This window comes from Salmo salar, chromosome ssa02 (assembly GCF_905237065.1).
Source record: "Salmo salar chromosome ssa02, Ssal_v3.1, whole genome shotgun sequence".
NCBI classification, from domain to species: Eukaryota; Metazoa; Chordata; class Actinopteri; order Salmoniformes; family Salmonidae; genus Salmo; species Salmo salar.
In genome coordinates, this window is record NC_059443.1 from 12164436 (window position 1) to 12184756 (window position 20321).

General features: G+C 41.4%; 1 protein-coding gene across 1 annotated transcript; it reads left to right on the forward strand.

The window, feature by feature from the left end:
• The first annotated feature begins 276 nt into the window (after positions 1–276).
• On the forward strand, positions 277–19373 carry LOC106573899 (syndecan-2). Its single transcript, XM_014149347.2, has 5 exons — positions 277–914; positions 13388–13490; positions 15982–16148; positions 16310–16469; positions 17360–19373. The coding sequence occupies exons 1-5, from the start codon at positions 855–857 to the stop codon at positions 17521–17523; spliced, it is 654 nt and encodes a 217-aa protein (XP_014004822.1). The 5' UTR covers positions 277–854; the 3' UTR covers positions 17524–19373.
• The last annotated feature ends 948 nt before the right edge of the window (positions 19374–20321 follow it).

Sequence of the window (20321 nt, forward strand, 5' to 3'; positions counted from 1 at the left end):
TTGAAAGCAAAACCCCAAAACCCGCAGACACTAGGCCCTCCATGGAATGTGTTTGACACCACTGATCTAAACATTTGAGTGGCGCCCTCTCATCTCAACTGATGTGAAAACAATAGGTTTAACCAGGGCTCCTCCCCAACCTTGTTCCCGGAGAGCTACCCTCCTGTACGTTTTTATTTCAACCCCAGTTGTTACTAACCTGATTCATTTTACCAACCAGCTCATTATTAGAATCAGTTGTGCTAGATTAGGGTTGGAGCGAAAACCTACAGGACGATAGCTCTCCAGGAACAGTGTTGGAGAGCCCTGGTTTAGACCTGTCACTGTATTGTGAGGTGTTATCCTACCCCGGATTTCTGCCTTGGTGTCAGAAGTGAGATAGGACTATCATATCCGGATGGTTCATAACCTGTGTAGGCATACTCTACTAGCCTATCATAACTCATTCACTTGTGGCTATGTCAAATTGTCAATTTAAATGATCACTGCACACTCAAGTAAATGACGCTTCTTTATGTTCCAAGTATCTGTCAACCAATTATAGAAGACGCTTTCCCAACTACCTTGTTTCCTCAATGAATGTTGCGTTCCAAGCTGGGCGCATCAGTACATGTAATAGCGCGTGCTTCCGCTTGTCCCTTTTCAGTAGAAAAGTACCAGGAAAAACGGGAAATAAACTATTTTATTCGGAGAGAAACATCGAGTGGGGAGGATCTAGCTTTGCTCGTGTTGGAATAATTCGATTGGGAGAGAGAGAGAGAGGTGTCTACAACTGTGAAGATAATTACATTTTTTGTTTGAGAGCTAGCTAATAGATCTATTTTTCGCCACGGTTTGTTCTTTCCAAAGGAATAATGACGAACACATGGATGCTATTGACTCTCGCGGTGGCGACCTGTTTTATAAGTGAAACGGTGAGTAAAGTTGTCAGGACAAGAAAAGTAATATTTAAAATGTTTTGTTAAACCTCTCGCGGTAAGGAGCTGCTGATATATTTTTTAAACGGGCTTTGGTTTCGATGTAGGCTATTTTGCATGCTTGTCTCACTCGCGTTCTTCATAACCTCTGCGAGTAATTTATCTGGCTACTTTTACAAGTAAAGAAGTCAATGTAAATATTGTTATTTATGTATTCCCCTCTTCTTTCCCTTGTGCACTTCCCATATGACTGAAGTCTTACCACATTGTGGCCCAAATGATAAGGATACCTTTTTACAGTTGCCCTTAAAAGTACGTGTATGATTCATATTTGTATAAAGCCAAATTCATTATCGCAGAGTTACTTTAGTTTGATTCCACAGTGGTCAAATATGATTTTCAAGAGGCGGTGTGGAACTACAGTCGTCTCTGTTCCTTGGTCAAAACAGATTAAATGGTTCCATTTAACCAGGCTGAGAACACAGGCATCTCAGTGTTGCCTTTTAACAAGTGTCCAATAACCTCCTGTTGAACAACTACTGAATTGTCCATCAGTGGAGTTAATGACACATTTTATAGGTTTGTATACTTTCCCTCTCCGTCTGCCACTACAGTAGACATGGCTCTATCATTGGCACGGTGATGCCGTTGCCTAACTAACAAGGCCATTGCTATGAAGCAGCAGTTTTGCACTTGGCTGCACGGAGCATCTGCGTTAATTAGCCCCAGCCTTCCAACCTGGATTGTTTTACAAACAAAACTCAATAAAGGGCCGTGATCTCTGATTTAAAGTGAATTGGGGGGTGCAGGGTTCTATAGTTGTAGTATTTGTGACGGTATCAACCTATGGGCATTCTACTAAAGTGAAGGTGGGTGAATGAATGAAGTTATTTTAGGGTGATGTGTTTAACTGTGGTGAAGGCTGCACGCCCCACGCTCCCCTCTAACATTAGGTCAGACTCCTCATTTAGAGCCTTTGATTGTATTTGGTCCATTCAGGATTTCAGACACCACCATCGCTCATCCCCTTCCATTTTTTCAGCACAAAACATAAACACCAGCTCTGAGAGGCAGCACTTTTCTCTAATTCATTACATCTTGGACCAGACTCTAACCTCCATCAGTATCCATCTTTTTGTTCATGTGGAAACAGAGAAACTATTGCTCTAGATTTATCTCAATATTAAACTGAGATGTCGACACATCATATCAGTCACTGAAAGTACTTCATGTACTATACCACTGTCACCATGATATCTGACCTGATTGGTATTAAAGTCAACAGTGAAGGAACATCTACTGTTTAGGTGGAAATGACATCACTTGTCATATCATCACCAGCGTTGTCATTGAAAGGGCTTCATACAGATGTACCACATCAAATACTAAGGCATGGTTGGGAATAACTTCAACAGTATAGAAACATCTGGACTTGGATGTACTTAACTGTCTGTGATCAAGGCTCTAGAAATATGCATGGAAATCCTGAATGAGAAAAGTAATGAAATACTAGCCTGACAAATAGGATTTCTTGAGAGGATGGAAAATGGTCACATACCGCAGCTTCAGTACTGACTGCTACTCTCATTCCTCCCCTGCCTCAATTAGCTTAGCAAATGTGAAGTTCTCGGAGAGAACCTGGGGGTGGCTAGGCAGCAAGGCACTAGACGGCTGGGTTGTGAGAGGGGAAAACCTTGTGATGTACACACCGTCTGCTCTGTATCTATGAAGCCCTGAAGTTGTCAACTGGATAATGAAACTGTAGGTTGTTTGGCTCAGATCTGAAGGTCAATAATAAGAGATGTTAGTTTTCAACCTTTCTTGACAATTGTAGCCTATGCCTAGCCTAAATGTTTGGACTTCTCTTTCTTTGTGGGGTTTGAATTGATTGTACATGGAATTGTGATCATTGCTACTCTGATCATACATCCTAGAGTGAAAGTTAACCTTAACGTAACATTTTCTAGAAGAGCGTGGACCGTGGTCAAACGCAAGATGTTCCATGACGGTGTATACTGACAGCTTGCTGTGGTGTTATGCCAGCCAACTTTGTTTACCCAGTTGAAAAGCATCAAAGAGAGAATACCCCTGTCTGCTCTTTGCTGATAGATGTGACTGGTACTAAATGTTCTTTGCCTTGCGTTACTTCCATATATGGCGATAACGCTTTCCCGAAAACAAAAACACCCACTCCAGATGTTTTTGTACTGTATGTATCTGGCAGATGTGCTCTCAATAGACATTAGTGTTATGTTTAGAGACCACTGAAGCTGTATGTGAGTCAGAGGTGACCGTCTGGATGTGAAAGACGGTGTGATTTGGATTCTGAATCCACATGTTCTATGTCCTCCTGACCCTCTTGGGTTAATTGATGCACAGAAGGACAGACTGACAAGCTGTGATAACGATATCAATGCGAAACAGGAACTAATTAGTTTTATTTCCTTTGGAACTGCAGTCTCACACAAGATCCTAAGTGGTGGTATTTTCTGTCTGACCTTAATTTGAGAATATTTTAAATACGTTTTTAAATGTTTCCTGTCAGCAGGAGGGAGGCCCTCCCCAGTGTTAGTCATGCATGCAGTACACAGGGTAGAGTATGTACTGTCGAACTGATCAGCGCTGACTGGATAGGGCTGGCCTGGGGGTCATGCAGCTTCACATGTAAGTGGAGCTGTGCTCCATTGGTATTTCTACTCATTTTCCCCAGCTCCCTTTGTCTCCTTCTCTCTCAACGGCTCTGTAAGAGCCTTTTATCTGTCCACCAAAGCTTGTCTGGAATTTTAAACATATTTGCAGTGTTGAGCTTGTTGCTGGGTCAAATACACAAGCATTTCAGTACACCTGCGATAACATCTGCTAAGTATGTGATAAATCAGAACTGATTTGAATACTTGTGGGGTTGAGCTTGTTGCTGGGTCAAATACTTGTGGGGTTGAGCTTGTTGCTGGGTCAAATACTTGTAGGGTTGTGGTTTGACAGCTTTGTTGATTGTCTTTTTTAAAAGGTCTGAGATTCTCCACTTCGGTCACTACCTCCCATCTGAAGAATCTGAATTCTATCACTTGTCACTTGGGTTGAATCAATTATTTATATTTTGCGACAATTTAATGGAGGGAAGTTTCTCACAGAGCCTGTGTTGATCTTTCAACACTGGGGATTATTTTTACTGAGGATTTTCTGTTTTTGTAGAACACTGCTAAGCATGTCGCAGATTGTCAAAGAATTTCAACAGTACACTTTTGGGATCCTTTTCTAGAGCCAGAGGGAGCCTGACTTGGCCCACAACTATCAGAACTGAAAAGAAAACACAAGTCAAGATTTATATTTTAGTCATTTAGCAGATGCTTTTATCCAGAATGACTTACAGGAACAATTAGGGTTAAGTGCCTTGCTCAAGGACACACCACAACATTTTTCACCTAGTCTGCTCAGGGATTTAAACCAACAACCTTTTGGCTAATGGCCCAATGCTCTTAGCCGCTAGGCTAGCTGTCGTCCTGAACTGCTGAGAGTGTATTTCCCCCCCCCTTCAGAACAGTTTCAATTTGTCAGGGCATGGACTCTACAAGGTGTCGAAAGTGTTCCACAAGGATGCTGGCCCATGTTTACTCCGATGCTTGACACAAGTGTGGGAAGCAAAGTTGGCTGGATGTGGTGGACCATTTTTGATACACATGGGAAACTGTTCAGCGTGGAAAAACCCAGCAGTGTTGCAGTTCTTGACACAATCAAACCAGTACGCCTGGCAACTACTACCATACCCCGTTCAAAGGCACTTCAATATTTTGTCTAGCCCATTCACCCTCTGAATGGCACACATACACAATCCATGTCTCAAGGCTTAAAAATTATTTTTTAAACCTGTATCCTCCCCTTCATCTACACTGATTGAAGTGGATTTAACATGCGGCATCAATAAGGGATCATAGATTTCACCTGGTCAGTCTGTGTCATGGAAAGAGCAGGTGTTCTTTCTGTTTTATAGTAATCTGTGTTAATAAAATAGTCTGTCCACATGAGATTCTTTTATAGTGATCTCTCTCAGGTACTCAGATGTCTGCTCTCATTTGGTACTGATGCCAGTTGTTCATGATCTAGTTGCTGATTGTTCTGACCCAGGTGTGGCGTATGGGCCAGCGGTCTGTCTCATGCTTCAGGACTAATTCTTCTGGCTCTTGAGTGACTGTAGTTGTAGATCTTCTTGGCATCATCAAGGCCTGAAGAACCTTTGCATAAAGAAGCATGTCATTAGTGTTGAACAGGAACATGAAGGGTATCAGATGTACTGTAACGATTGTAGTTTATACTTGGGACATAGTCCCCCATCCTCCTACTGGGATGCCAGAGCACTTTTATGTGAGGCATGTCATTACTTCTATTCATATGGTAATATTACAAGTCATATAGATTTACAGAATTTTACCTGGATATGGTCGCATCATGTTGACCTTCAGCGGGAATATGGGCTCAGTGTTTGGGTCATCAGCAAGGACTCTGGCCTTGGTGTCGGCAGCTGGCCTGCATCTCCCTCCCGACCAAATGCGCCCACGTCGACCATGGTGAAGCGGTACTTTGCATTGCGGACTGTCATCCGGACTATTGTGAAATATCCCTTGTAGTTGTAGTACTCGCTACCAGAGTTTGCTGGAGCTCGGATCTGAATATGTTTCCCTTCGACTGCTCCTACACAACTGATAATTCCAACGATCTCAAAACTCTCAGGCGATTTCGGCCCATTTTGCTACTGAGGGATAAGCAACAAAATCTGCCTTCGAGACATGCCAGATAGCCTGGCAAGCTTTGCTGACGATGGCACACTGTTTCCTAGCTTATAACTAGCATCAATGCTTTTTCTGTGTGCTGCCAATTGCCAAAAACATCAAAAAGTACTGAACATGTCTTCCCTTGTCAATGCTTTGCATAGGTCAGACTAGAGACATGTATTCTCAATTGTCCCCTCTTGTAGTGATCAGTGGACCAACATGCCATTTTCTCCCTCGTGAGAAATAAAAACAAACGACTAGTAAGAGCAGTTCAAGCTCTTCCAATTTGGAGGCAGACATGTTTGCTTTTGTAGCTAGTTAAATCCTGAAAGTAAATTTGTATCTGGAGTGTAAAGATGTTTTATACCAAATATTTTGAATCCTTATAGTAGAGTTACAAGCATAACACCAGACATGTAGCTAGCTAGTACTTGTAAACATTCAATTACACAGGATCCAGAAGTTTTTAAATGTCGTCGCTAGCTAGAGTGAGTGTCTGGGCCCCTCATGACTCCACCTATGAACATGCACGTGATCTACGTACGTAAACAGTGTAGAGGCCTTAAAGCTGTGTGTGGTGGCATCGCATCATAGAATATCACAAACGGAGACAGATCCATAGCTTCTCTGTCTGACCAAGCCTGGGGTATAGTTTAAGAACTTGTGAAAACTATATCATTGAGCCTAAATTTAGACAGGAATTGCTTAGTAATCCTGTCTTTTGAAGTGATTTCATGTGCAGACTCATTTGCTGTCAGCTGTTTTACTCTGGCATTAACAGAAAGATGCAATGAATTTCTCTATCTGCTTTACATTAGCTAGATTTTGCACAACTGAACTTTGCTTTTCCTTGGCTACTCCTGAAACTCCCACTCATGTCCCCTGTTCATGTCTTGGCTCTGGTAATCCCTGGAATATGACAAAATTGTCTTGGCTCAGGTAATCCCTAGACGATGACAGAAGTGTCAAACCGTGATTACCTGGATGGAAAACGGAGGCAGAAAATAATGGGTTTTGCTATAAATTAGTTAGATTTCCTGTTCCCAACTCATGAACTCTGACCCCTGAAAGCTTCCTGGAATAATAAAATATCAAATTAGTCTTATCTATTGCAAAGTATTGCATTAGATATGAAAGTATTAGATGTTTTTTTTTTTAAGATGTGCTGGACATAAAGTGGTCATTCCAGAGAGCTACTACCTAAATCATGCAATGCAGCTTTGATTGAATGTAGTCCTTAACATTTAAGGTTATAGTTGAAGGAGTGTGGATCACCCAGCCCTCACACAGGGTCCCACACCACAGTAAACTACTTCATACTCGCACTACTGTAGTGTTCAATTATGTCAAAGGACCAAAGTTAATGTCTTTATTTAATCTTCATTTATACAGGTAAGTATAAATGAACACATGCATAGACAGCAGTGAGAGAGGCTTGGAGTATAAGAAGCTCTGACGAGTAGTGGCAACTAGAGGTCGACCGATTAATCGGAATGGCCGATTTAATTAGGGCCGATTTCCAAGTTTTCATAACAATCGGTATTTTTGGCCACCGATTTGCCTATTTTATATATATATGTATGTGTATATGTATGTATGTATGTTTGTGTTTTTAAATAAATATTTAACTAGGCAAGTCAGTTAAGAACACATTCTTATTTTCAATGACGGCCTAGGAACGGTGGGTTAATTGCCTTGTTCAGGAGCAGAAGGACAGATTTTTACCTTGTCAGCTCAGGGATTCAATCTTGCAACCTTACGTTTAACTAGTCCAACGCTCAACCTTACGGTTAACTAGTTTATCTAGCCTGTCCTGCGTTGCATATAATCGATGCGGTGCGCATTCGCGAAAAAGGACTGTCATTGCTCCAACGTGTACCTAACCATAAACATCAATGTCTTTCTTAAAATCAATACACAAGTATATATTTTTAAACCTGCATATTTAGTTAATATTGCCTGCTAACATTAATTTATTTTAACTAGGGAAAATGTGTCACCTCCGCAACAGAGTCGGAATATGCAGCAGTTTGGGCCGCCTGGCTCGTTGCGAACTGTGTGAATACTATTTCTTCCTAACAAAGACAGCCGACTTCGCCAAACGGGGGATGATTTAACAAAAGCGCATTTGCGAAAAAAGCACAATCGTTGCACGACTGTACCTAACCATAAACATCAATGCCTTTCTTGAAATCAATACACAGAAGTATATATTTTTAAACCTGCATATTTAGCTAAAAGAAATCCAGGTTAGCAGGCAATATTAACCAGGTGAAATTGTCACTTCTCTTGCGTTCATTGCACGCAGAGTCAGGGTATATGCAACAGTTTGGGCCGCCTGGCTCGTTGCGAACTAATTTGCCAGAATTTTACGTAATTATGACATAACATTGAAGGTTGTGCAATGTAACAGGAATATTTAGACTTATGGATAGATAAAATACGGAACGGTTCCGTATTTCACTGAATGAATAAACGTGATAGTTTCCGGATTCGACCATATTAATGACCTAAGGCTCGTGTTTCTATGTGTTATGTTATAATTAAGTCTATGATTTGATAGAGCAATCTGACTGAGCGACGGTAGGCACCAGCAGGCTCGTAAGCATTCATTCAAACAGCACTTTCGTGCATTTTGCCAGCAGCTTTTGCAATGCATTGCGCTGTTTATGACTTCAAGCCTATCAACTCCCAAGATTAGGCTGGTGTAAACGATGTGAAATGGCTAGCTAGTTAGCCAGGTGCGCGCTAATAGCGTTTCAAACGTCACTCGCTCCGAGACTTGGAGTAGTTGTTCCCCTTGCTCTGCATGGGTAACGCTGCTTCGAGGGTGGCTGTTGTCGATGTGTTCCTGGTTTGAGCCCAGGTAGGAGCGAGGAGAGGGACGGAAGCTACACTGGCAATAAAGTGCCTATAAGAACATCCAATAGGTATATGAAATACAAATGGTATAGAGAGTCCTATAATAACTACAACCTAAAACTTCTTACTTGGGAATATTGAAGACTCATGTTAAAAGGAACCACCAACTTTCATATGTTCTGAGCAAGGAACTTAAACTTTAGCTTTCTTACATGGCACATAATGCACTTTTACTTTCTTCTCCAACACTTTGTTTTTTTGCATTATTTATACCAAATTGAACATGTTTCATTATTTGAGGCTAAATAGATTTTTATTGATGTATTATATTAAGTTAAAATAAGTGTTCATTCAGTATTGTTGTAATTGTCATTATTACAAATGCATGTTAAAAATCGGCTGATTAATCGGTATGTTTTTTTTTTTGGGGCCCTCCAATAATCGGTATCGGCGTTGAAAAATCATAATCGGTCGACCTCTAGTGGCAACGTCTCTCTCTTTGAAAGACCACGCTTGACACAATCATATTTTGTGCACACATGTAATCTCACCATAATTTGGTTGTCACACTGCTATAATTTCATAACATGCACTACATCTAGTCCCTCCATTCAGGTACAGTCAATAAAACATATATCCCCAGAATGTGTGACTCCAGTAAGTTTGCTCTCTGCCCCCCTCCAAGAAGACGTACAGTATTACTGGAAGACCCAGGCTAGTAGAATATCCCAGCCTCATAGCCCTAGTACAACACCTGTGTTTATTAAATCATATGAAGAATACCAGACATGCCTCTGGTCTGAATGGGCTGTATTCATCCTGTTAGTCTCTGCAGCAGTTCTGGTGGAGCTCTGGCACTGTCTAGTAGTTAGTTAATGTGCTTCCTGTGTACTCCTGAGGGGCTGCGAATGTCAGCAGCTGGTTGGACAGCTACTACTTTGGCAAGGTTTGCATCCCAAATGGCACCCAGTTCCCTATGTAGTGCATTACTTTTGACCAGGGCCCATCAAAAGTTGTGCACCAAATAAGGAATAGAGAGCCATTTGGGATGTAGCCTAGAGCTGCTGTGCACTGCATGGAGCTGAGCCCTCGGCAGATGTGGGTTAATATTGTAACCCACACCTGTAACATCTGTGCTGCTTCCCAACACTGTGGAAGGAAGCTGGTTACTACAGAGCTCCTGTGCTGTTGGTCCACATGCTGGGTTATTGTCTTGGTAGACCTGTTTGGTTGCATTCATGGTGTTGCTGTCATTGGGTGATGCTGATAGACGGTATGTATGTATGTATGCATGCATGTATGTATGCATGTATGCAGTGTTGCTGGTAGCTTTGGATGTTATTTAGTGTGTGAATGTAAGCAGCACAGAACGTCCTGTTTTCCTCTGGCTGTCCGACAGGGCTATGCTGAGAAACAACACAGCCAGGACTTCAGGGCATAGAGGAGGACTTTCAAAGGAAATCCAATGTTTTTCATGTTGAGATTACATTCATATCAGGTAGTCATCCTAGATCTGCCTGGAATGTATTTTAAAAAGCCCCATAAGTCAATTTCTTGGCAGGTTCTCTTTCCATCGTTACAGCTGACAACTATACCTGTGGAGGAGGAGGGTGACATGATTAGCTGACATGTCCCCAGCATTTGTTGCTGTGATAGCCGCTAACAACAATACCTTAATGATTCAGACCTTTAGTAGGGGCTGGCTGACTGGGCTGTTTGGAAGGAGCTAGCTAGTGAGCAGAGGGAGAGAAGAGGGAGTATTTCCTTTTCAGTTGTAGACTTGGCACAGCCTGAAAGCCCAGTCCTGAGCTCCTCAGCTCCCTGCACAATACCTCACTTGTGCTGCTACTTTGGCCCAGGAATGTGAGGCTCACCTTCATGTGTCTGACAGCAGTTTGTTTTGGAATGAGAGATATTATTCACCACCACATCGTACTGCTGCAAACATCGTTCTCTCATCGCCTCTTCGCTCTCCCTCTCTGAAGAGTTGAGGCAGCCCCATATGATAAACCACTGCTTTAGATAGTCTATTCACAAGCTGTGAAAGTAATTGATCCTCACATCTTGAACAGTGTATTTTGTCAAGGCATGTTTGCTACGTGTGGGCTAGGTGCAAAAATGTTGTTCAGAGACTAATCATAAAGCATACTTTCGTGTGTTCACATCGACCTCTGGAAAACAGAGCCTGACACAATCTTTGCCTGTTCTTAGATAAAGCCTAACCTAACACTATCTAATAAGCTTCCCTGTGGCTCAGTTGGTAGAGCATGGTGTTTGCAACGCCAGCATGGTGTGTGCAACGCCAGGGTTGTGGGTTCCACTCCCACGGGGGGGCCAGTACAAAAACAAATGCATGAAAAGAAATGTATGCAATCACTACTGTAAGTCGCTCTGGATAAGAGCGTCTGCTAAATGACTAAAAATGTAAATGAATGCCGGCAGCATGAAAATAGGGCCTTCAAGTTGTACTCTGTACTGTACCGGGGTCTGATCTGAGTCCTTGACTAATCCTGACCAACAAAGGGCATTGGAGGAAATAATCAGGGCTGTTTAACGTCTGGGAGTCTGTATTGATGTTGTACTTCATGATGCAGTGGCTGGGCATTCACACTGACTAGACTACTACTGTATGGTCACTGGCTGACCCTGAGAGTCTCCATCGTTCTCACAATGTTATACCTATTGGCTGTTTGGGGTCAACTTGACATTTGTCATAACACTTGTCTGCTTCAGAGGCTAAATCAGCTGAGTAGACCTGGGTCAAATACTTTTAAATACTGGGAAGTGTTTTCAGGGCTGGCAAATGGAAGTAGTGTACAAGTCATTCATGACTCCAGTCATACATGGTGTACAGTAGGTATCAGTCACTTGTGACGCCAGTCCTACACTTCATAGTGTACATGTGGTCTTCTAGGATTAGTCACCACTGAGCGTACAGTGTCAGAGGGGTCCATTTGTGTTATCTTTTCTCCAATACTATTGGTCCATTACCATGTCAATCAACGCTTGAATAGAAACGTAGCTTACACTCTGGATTTTGATGCCAACGCAGTCGCTAAAGTCCCATTTTAGTTTTCATTGCAGCCTGGTTTGAATGCCACGGTTATGCATAATGTGTACTAACACTTAAGTAGCACTATGTGGTCTTCTAGCATTAGTTGACATGGGAGCCCTTATATACGTTGTTTTCCTGCATTACTTTGATCATGACTCCCTGTCTTATGTTCTGCCTGCTGCGTTCTCTATAGTATGTTGCATAGCAAACAAAAGATGATTCACTGTGTGTGACAGTTTGAAAGACCACTGGAGCACAACACAATGGCACACCAAAGATGTGTTTTTGTACAGATGACAATTATTTCCTAAAGGAAATGTTAGTCAGAGGTTGATATGAGTTTGTGGCTTCGAACTGTTTCCCTCAGTGATCCCAGTCGGAGGCCAAAAGGGAAGGTCTTTATCTAGCTGGGTATTCCCTCTTTTCAGCCAGAGCCATTGTTGTGCTCTTTGAAGCATCTGTCTCCTTCAGTGAGTCTGAAATGGCTTGTCCTCTTATTGTGTACTAGGCTCTGCTTCCTTTGAAGCAAGACTCATTCCTTTTTCTTACATCATCCTTGTCTGTCACCCCCCCCCACCCTCGAACAAAGACCTGAAAATTGAACCAGGCTCCTTAGTGTCAACATTCATCAGTGGAGCAAAAAGGCAGACCTCGACGTGCGTGCACACAGAGGGTTCATCCTTAGTACCTTTGTCAGACGTATTGCTTTTGTGGGGATTTTGGGAAGCACAATTGTGTGGAAACATCACACGTCTTGGTGAGTGTCAGTGGCTGTGCATGGTGATTTCCATGAGCCCTGACAGGCTAGTTGAAGAGGTGGCCACCAGGCTACTGTGGTGGGCCAGAGATCTAAAGGAATGCAGGGGGTTGGGAGGGAGGACTAGAAGGATCCAGGGTTCAGAGAGTCAAGACTACATGGTTCCATCTGCTCTTCATTCTTCTGTTCACAATAACACTGCCTTGGGATTGGATGAGCCAGTCAGACAATAACACCTTCCTGTTTTAACCTGCTGTCCACATGCAGAGGAATTACAGGAAGACTGATCCATTTTCTGAAGCAGAAACTAAAGACAATGTAAGATTTGATCCAGGCCTTCATAGCTTCTAAGTGGTATTTCAGGTAATGGGGAGGCTCATCATGAGACGCCTGCTTCTGTTAATTTGTTTGTTTCCCAGGTAACTGAGATTTAAAAAAAAAAAATGCATTTCTCCCAAAATATGTCCTGATTTTCTTAGCTTGGTTCTTTCAAATTTGTTTTGCTCTTGCGCTTCTAATGCCTGTATAAAATAAACAGCATGGTTAGCCTCCACAGTGAAAAGTGTTTGTATAATCTGAAGGGCATCTACACTGGGAATAGTTTGTCATGTGATCACTTATTGAGTATTATTATGGGTCCTGGATGCTGATCAAGGGTAAGGGGGATACCTAGTCAGATTTACAACTGAAATGTGTCTTCTGCATTTAACCCAACCCCTCTGAATCAGAGGTAAACTGTGGTATATCAGACAATATACCATGGGTATGACGCAAATGCTCTCGTTTACTGTTCTATTTATGTGGAACTATTTTGTAATAGCGATAAGGCGTCTTGGGGGTTTGTGGTATATGGCCAACATGCTAAGGGCTGTATCCAGGCTGTACTCTGCATTACAGCGTTCATAGCCGTTGTATATTGGACATATACCACACCCCTCAGGCCTTATTGCCTAAATAGCATGTGGGTACCTGTAGAATTCAATTTATATGGTGGAGACACTTTTGTTCATCTCTTGTTCTCCATTCACAGACATTGATCTCGGCCCAGTCAGATTACCTGTATCTGGATGACCTATCAGGAGACTCCGTAGACGACGACGGTTACAACTCTGGCTCTGGGTCCGGTGATATGAGTAAGCAATGGTTTCCTTCTTCTAAAATATTTCACCCTTATTTCCTAATGTCATTTACATAGCAACCTGATAATGCCTTGTTAAAAGTTATAGCTGTATGGAAAGCTATAATTGTACTGGCTCTACGAAGGTCCTAGACGGTGCACAGAAACCTTTTGACTTTGGTTAGACTACTAGGGCACACTGGTACTGCAGGATCACAATGGACCTACGGAGGCGGTGAAAGCACAGATGTTTCACATGCAGTCAACCAAGACTATGTTAATTACCCAGCATATGTCATGTAGAGAGACGTTCAATAATGAATGAGTCATTATTTCATATACCCTAACCTGAAGTGCTACTGAACCATAGACTGTATAATGTACTGTACAAGAACACCCAAACAGATCTGGCTTGCAGTCTATTTCTGAGTCAGTATGGCAGGGGTTGTGTGATGTTATTGGTCGACTCATTATGAAAAGTGCCTCTATCATTAGTAGAGGTCGACCGATTATGATTTTTCAATGCCAATACCGATTATTGGAGGCCCAAAAAAGCCGATACCGATTTAATCGGCCGGTTTAATTTATTATTTTTTTTAAATGTATTCGTAATAATGACAATTACAACAATACTGAATGAACACTTTTATTGTAACTTAATATAATACAGCAATCAAATCAATTTAGCCTCAAATAAATAATGAAACCTGTTCAATTTGGTTTAAGTAATGCAAAAACAAAGTGTTGGAGAAGAAAGTAAAAGTGCAATATGTGCCATGTAAAAAGCTTACGTTTAAGTTCCTTGCTCAGAACATGAGAACATATGAAAGCTGGTGGTTCCTTTCAACATAAATCTTCAATATTCCCAGGTAAGAAGTTTTAGGTCGAGGTTGTTATAGGACTATTTCTCTCTACACCACTTGTATTTCATATACCTTTGACTATTGGATGTTCTTATATGGCACTATAGTATTGCCAGTGTAACAGTATAGCTTCCGTCCCTCTCCTCACCCCTACCTGGGCTCGAACCAGGAACACATCGACAACAGCCACCCTCGAAGCATCGTTACCCATTGCTCCACAAAAGCCGCGGCCCTTGCAGAGCAAGCGGAACAACTACTCCAAGTCTCGGCGTGAGTGACGTTTGAAACGCTATTAGTGCGCACCCCGCTAACTAGCTAGCCATTTCACATCGGTTACACCAGCCTAATCTCGGGAGTTGATAGGCTTGAAGAGTTGCTGGCAAAACACACGAAAGTGCTGTTTGAATGAATGCTTACGAGCCTGCTACTGCCTACCACTGCTCAGTCAGACTGCTCTATCAAATATCAAATCATAGACTTAATTATAACTTGATTACACACAGAAATATGAGCCTTAGGTCATTAATATGGTAAAATCTGGAAACTATCATTTGGAAAATAAAACGTTTATTCTTTCAGTGAAATACGGAACCGTTCCGTATTTTATCTAACGGGTGGCATCCATAAGTCTAAATATTCCGGTTACATTGCACAACCTTCAATGTTATGTCATAATTACGTAAAATTCTGGCAAATTAGTTCGCAACGAGCCAGGCGGCCCAAACTGTTGCATATACCCTGACTCTGCGTGCAATGAACGGAAGAGAAGTGACAATTTCACCTGGTTAATATTGCCTGCTAACCTGGATTTCTTTTAGCTAAATATGCAGGTTTAAAAATGTATACATCTGTGTATTGATTTTAAGAAAGGCATTGATGTTTATGGTTAGGTACAGTCGTGCAACGATTGTGCTTTTTTTCGCAAATGCGCTTTTGTTAAATCATCCCCCGTTTGGCGAAGTCGGCTGTCTTTGTTAGGAAGAAATAGTATTCACACAGTTCGCAACGAGCCAGGCGGCCCAAACTGCTGCATATACCCTGACTCTGTTGCACAGAACGCAAGAGAAGTGACGCAATTTCCCTAGTTAATATTGCCTGCTAACATGAATTTATTTTAACTAAACATACAGGTTTAAAAAATATACTTGTGTATTGATTTTAAGAAAAGCGCTTTTTTTCACGAATGCACTTGTTAAATCACCTGTTTGGCGAAGTAGGCTATGATAAATTAACAGGCACCGCATCGATTATATGCAACGCAGGACAAGCTAGATGACTACACATGGTTGATATTACTAGTTTAACTAGTGATTATGATTGATTGTTTTTTTTTATAAGATAAGTTTAATGCTAGCTAGCACCTTACCGTGGCTCCTTGCTGCACTGCATAACAGGTAGTCAGCCTGCCACGCAGTCTCCTCGTGGAGTGCAATGTAGTCGGCCATGATCGGTGTCCAAAAATGCTGATCAACGATTTGTTATAAACACTTGAAATCGGCCATTCCGATTAATCGTTCAACCTCTAATCATTAGTAGTGAATCCATTAGCACTGGCATTGTTGTGATTTGTTGTTTATCATGTTAGCCCTGCCTGCAAACCAAATTTCTCTTGGTCAATACATGTTATATTATTTTCCTCTTCAGCTATTGGTGAGGTCACTGAGCCAGTCAAAGTGAAAAGAGTGTTCGCCGCTCCTGAAGCAAAGCCAACCCAGGACTCTCTACCAGACCTTTCAACCACCGTGGAGATGTTTACATTCACTGACCTGAGCACAGAAATAGCTGAGACAGAAACAGAGACCGAAACAGAGGTATGCCTCTCTTTTTAACTGACTTTAGTGTGGGCTTTTGAGCCGGTAGTGTGGTTTTCATTTCGCCTCGCACTGCTGGCATGGCAAGGACTTAATAGTATCCCTGTAGTTTTATAGTTGCTGTGAAAATCTAAATCTCTTTCTCCCTCTGTCTGTGTCAGGCCCAGGTCCCTGAACGGTCTCTGGACGTGACGGAGGAGACTGTTATCAGTAGTGAATCTCCTCCCAGCACCACCGGTGCTTCCGGGTTGCTGTACGAGGCAGACACACCCTACGATGTACACTCTGAAAACCTATTCCAGAGGACGGAGGTGCTAGCAGGTATGTTCTGGTGTTTATTTATTCAGGAGATCCTATTGACATTAACATCGCTTTTTCCGATGAGACCTGAGCATAATGAAAGCAATAAAATATCATGAGACAACATATGTTAAACATCACACAAAAAAAGCCATATACGATAATGATTCATCAAAACGGTAATCTGAAATCTATCAGTTCCAATTGAAGAAATCATTTTTCAATACATCCCACTATCAGAGATTGGATCTGAAACATGGCCTCTGTCTTAAATTGGGTAACTCTAGACTTTCTTTTATTGATTCTGAAAGCAGACTCTTTGTCTTGGCGTTTGATAGCAGATTGAAGGAGACTGAGTCAAGCAACCAACAACACTTCGGGATTGTTTTACAATGAAAGCATGTTATGAATGAAGAGTATAATTGTGACTCCTGAGTCGGCTCCCTCTCATATTTGATTAGTCCATTGATCTTAACTGCAGTCTAGTGCTTAAAGTTATCAGGGTGCTTTTTCCCATTAATTTCTCAATGTGAGTTGTTGCCAAACATTTGATACAAAGCAATCATAGTTCCCTATTAATTGTTCATCCACGTTAACAGAAGGTAATGGGGTTACATTTACTTTATATTTTAGTCATTTAGCAGACGGTCTTATCCAGCGACTTACAATTAGTGCATTCATCTTAATATAGCTAGGTGAGACAACACATCACAATCATATCATTAATCGGGTTGGGGTAATTACCTTGCCCCACACACAATCTGGTAAAGGTCTATCATATCTGATTTGACTGTTATTAACTCTATCTCCTAGCAAGGTTCCACTGTTGTGTTGTCAACACCAATCACTTGTATTGAATTATTGATCAATAAGCATCTTCTGACGTGGTTCTTCTCTCCCCCCCCCCCCAGCGGTGATAGCTGGCGGGGTTATAGGTTTGCTGTTCGCCATCTTCCTCATCCTCCTCCTGGTCTACAGGATGAGGAAGAAGGACGAGGGGAGCTACGTCCTCGGAGAACGCAAGGCCCCTAGCTCAGCCTATCAGAAAGCCCCCACCAAGGAGTTCTATGCCTGAAACACAAGCACCGCCACTATGAGGAGAAACCTCTGGCGCAACATAAAGACGAAGGTTGTGTCCCAAATGGCACCCTATGCCCTCTATAGTGTACTTACTACTTTTAACCAGTATCTGTGCACCATATAGGGTGTCATTTGGGATGCATACAAAACATCTCATACAGCAGGGTCCTCCTTGGTTGAAATGGTATTGAATGAGGAAGTGTTTCAAGGAGCTTTTTCATATAGCAAATATACTTTTCCTTAATGAGGCCAAACGGGGCTATTGTAAATGTTTCATGTTTTGGATCATTAGAACGGTTGGAGAATTTCCTTGTCATGTGAGAACATGAAACATATTCATAGATTGTCATGGACTACTTTCTAACTGTAGAGGTACATATTTGTAAGGAAGGAAAAACAACTTTTTTAAAAGGTCACTGAAATAAAAATGACAGAATATAATTGTCCTATAGCTTTTTTTTTTTTCTCATAGCATGTCCAAAGTTGTTTTTTTTTCATTAACTTATGTTTTTCATGTCATGTTTCTAGTCTCAAAGCAATCTGGTCTCCAATTTAACTTGGATGAAAACATTTTTTGTTGTTGTTATTATGCTATTTTTCTTGTCATTGTGTGAAATGAATTACAGGATTCCATAACTACCCAATGTCATCTGGACAAAGCAAAGGACATTCCTTTCTAGTAAAACATTACTGATATAAAGCAGTGTTTACCAACTCCACTCTCCAACAGTACACATTTTTGTTGTAGTCCCTGACAAACTTGCCTGATAAGTTGAATCAGGTGAGTTTGTCTGGGGCTACAACAACGTGTATTGTTGGAGGTACTCAAGGCCTGGAGTTAAGAAATACTGATTTTAAATGGTACTCTTAAGGGTAGGGGTGTGAAACTCATTCCACGGCAGGCCTAGTGTCTGTGGGTTTTTGTTTTTTCTTCTCAAGACCTAGACAACCTGGTGAGGTGTTTGATTAATTAAGGTCGCTAATTAGTAATCAAGTACAAGGGAGGAGTGAACCCACACACTCAGCCCTCAGTGGAATGAGTATGACACGTGCTTTGAGGAGTGCATTATATCACAGGAGGTTGGTGGCACCTTAATTGGGGAGAATGGGCTCATGGTAATGTATCAAACACATGGTTTCCAGGTGTTTGATGCCATTCTTATGAGCCGTTCTCCCTCAGCAGCCTCCACTGCTATATGTACTCTGTGTTTCTGTTACCCAAAATATAGAGGAACCTTTTCAGTAGGATTCACTATTGGTCCATTAATTTTCTCCTCCGATCACAATGGTATGTTAAGACTTGGGTGTTTTATAAACAAACCTGCAAAACTTTTCTGACCAATTTATGCTATAAAAGCTGATTTTTTTTTTCATTTATCTGCAGTTTTTAAATGACTTGCTAGATATGGGGAACTAATGCTAATTAACAGTCCTATGCCCTCAACTCTTTTCAGTTGACATTGTAATGACTTTAGTACAGTGATTTTACTCTAGCCACACACCGGACGTCTCTGTAATATCCGTTTCAACTTTGACTGAAAATCTGTCAGATTGGAAAGTCCAGGGCGCTTTCCCAAATGGCACCCTAGAGCCATATGAACCCTGGTCAAAACCAGTGCACTAAATAGGGACGAGGGTGCTATTTGTGATCTAGTCCCAGTGAACAGGACATGGTGTACCATATTACTTATCTGTTCCCCCTTTTTAGCATCTGTGAAGAATTATGAATGTCTACTATAGAACAGAATGTTCCTCTTCCCTAAAAAAAATTACTTCTATGATCACTGGGTTGATGTTTCTCATGGTACGTAATTATTGAATAAAGGTACTTACAGTAAGACTTTCCTTGGACTTGGAACAGTGTTTTTGCCATTTATCACATGTGACACAATCTCCCCATTTATTTTGTTACCTTTAGTCCTGACTATTCTAAAGGTAGACTCAGCGAAATTATGTAGATGCATAAAGTAAAACGGCATAGTGGGTCAATTTCCACAACTAAGAGTGTTAGTGTGAGACTAAACTTCTCTGTTTTGGTCCCGTGGCTGCCACATTGTAAGAGTGCCGTGAAGGGAACCCATGCACATGTGCAAATACTGTATGTGTGACAGAGCGAAATCTTGCTCATTGAAATATCTGCAGTGCTGCTTGTGCAACATTTCACTGACTACCTTTAAGTCAGTGGTGCATCTGTATAATGTCTGTACTATAATTTATATATTAACTTATATTACATATTAGAAATGTTAGTTCAAGTATATTGATGTATATTCACAAATGTTTTAAGCCTTAAGTGCCTACCATTCTGAAAGTCTTTAAAAAAATTTTTTTTACTGTTGGGACAAAGGATGTCTTCAGTGGCATGATGAAGTAGTAGTCATGGATATAAGCACAGGATACTGATGGCAACATAGTGTTACAAAAGCAGTGTTGTATGTTATGATGGGAGACACTACTGAATAAACAGTGGCTTAATATTAAATAGTAATCAAATGTGCTTTCTTCTCTCTGGGTTGGTTGTATTTCTGATAAGGCTCCAACATATTGTGTCTGTTCTTTGGAATGTTGACACTTACAAAGTAAATGTGAGAATATAACTTGCAGCACAAATACCATATGTGGTATCTCCGATTTCATGTGCAAGCTGAAATAAAATGTAAAAAATATAAATAGGTTTTGTTAGTTTGCGATCTCTGATCAAAACACAAACAGGCTGCTGTGAGCTAAACGTTTGCTCATGCCAAGTCATGCAGAAAGAAAAGCAAAATGTCCGCAGTAAACGTCAAGGGTAGT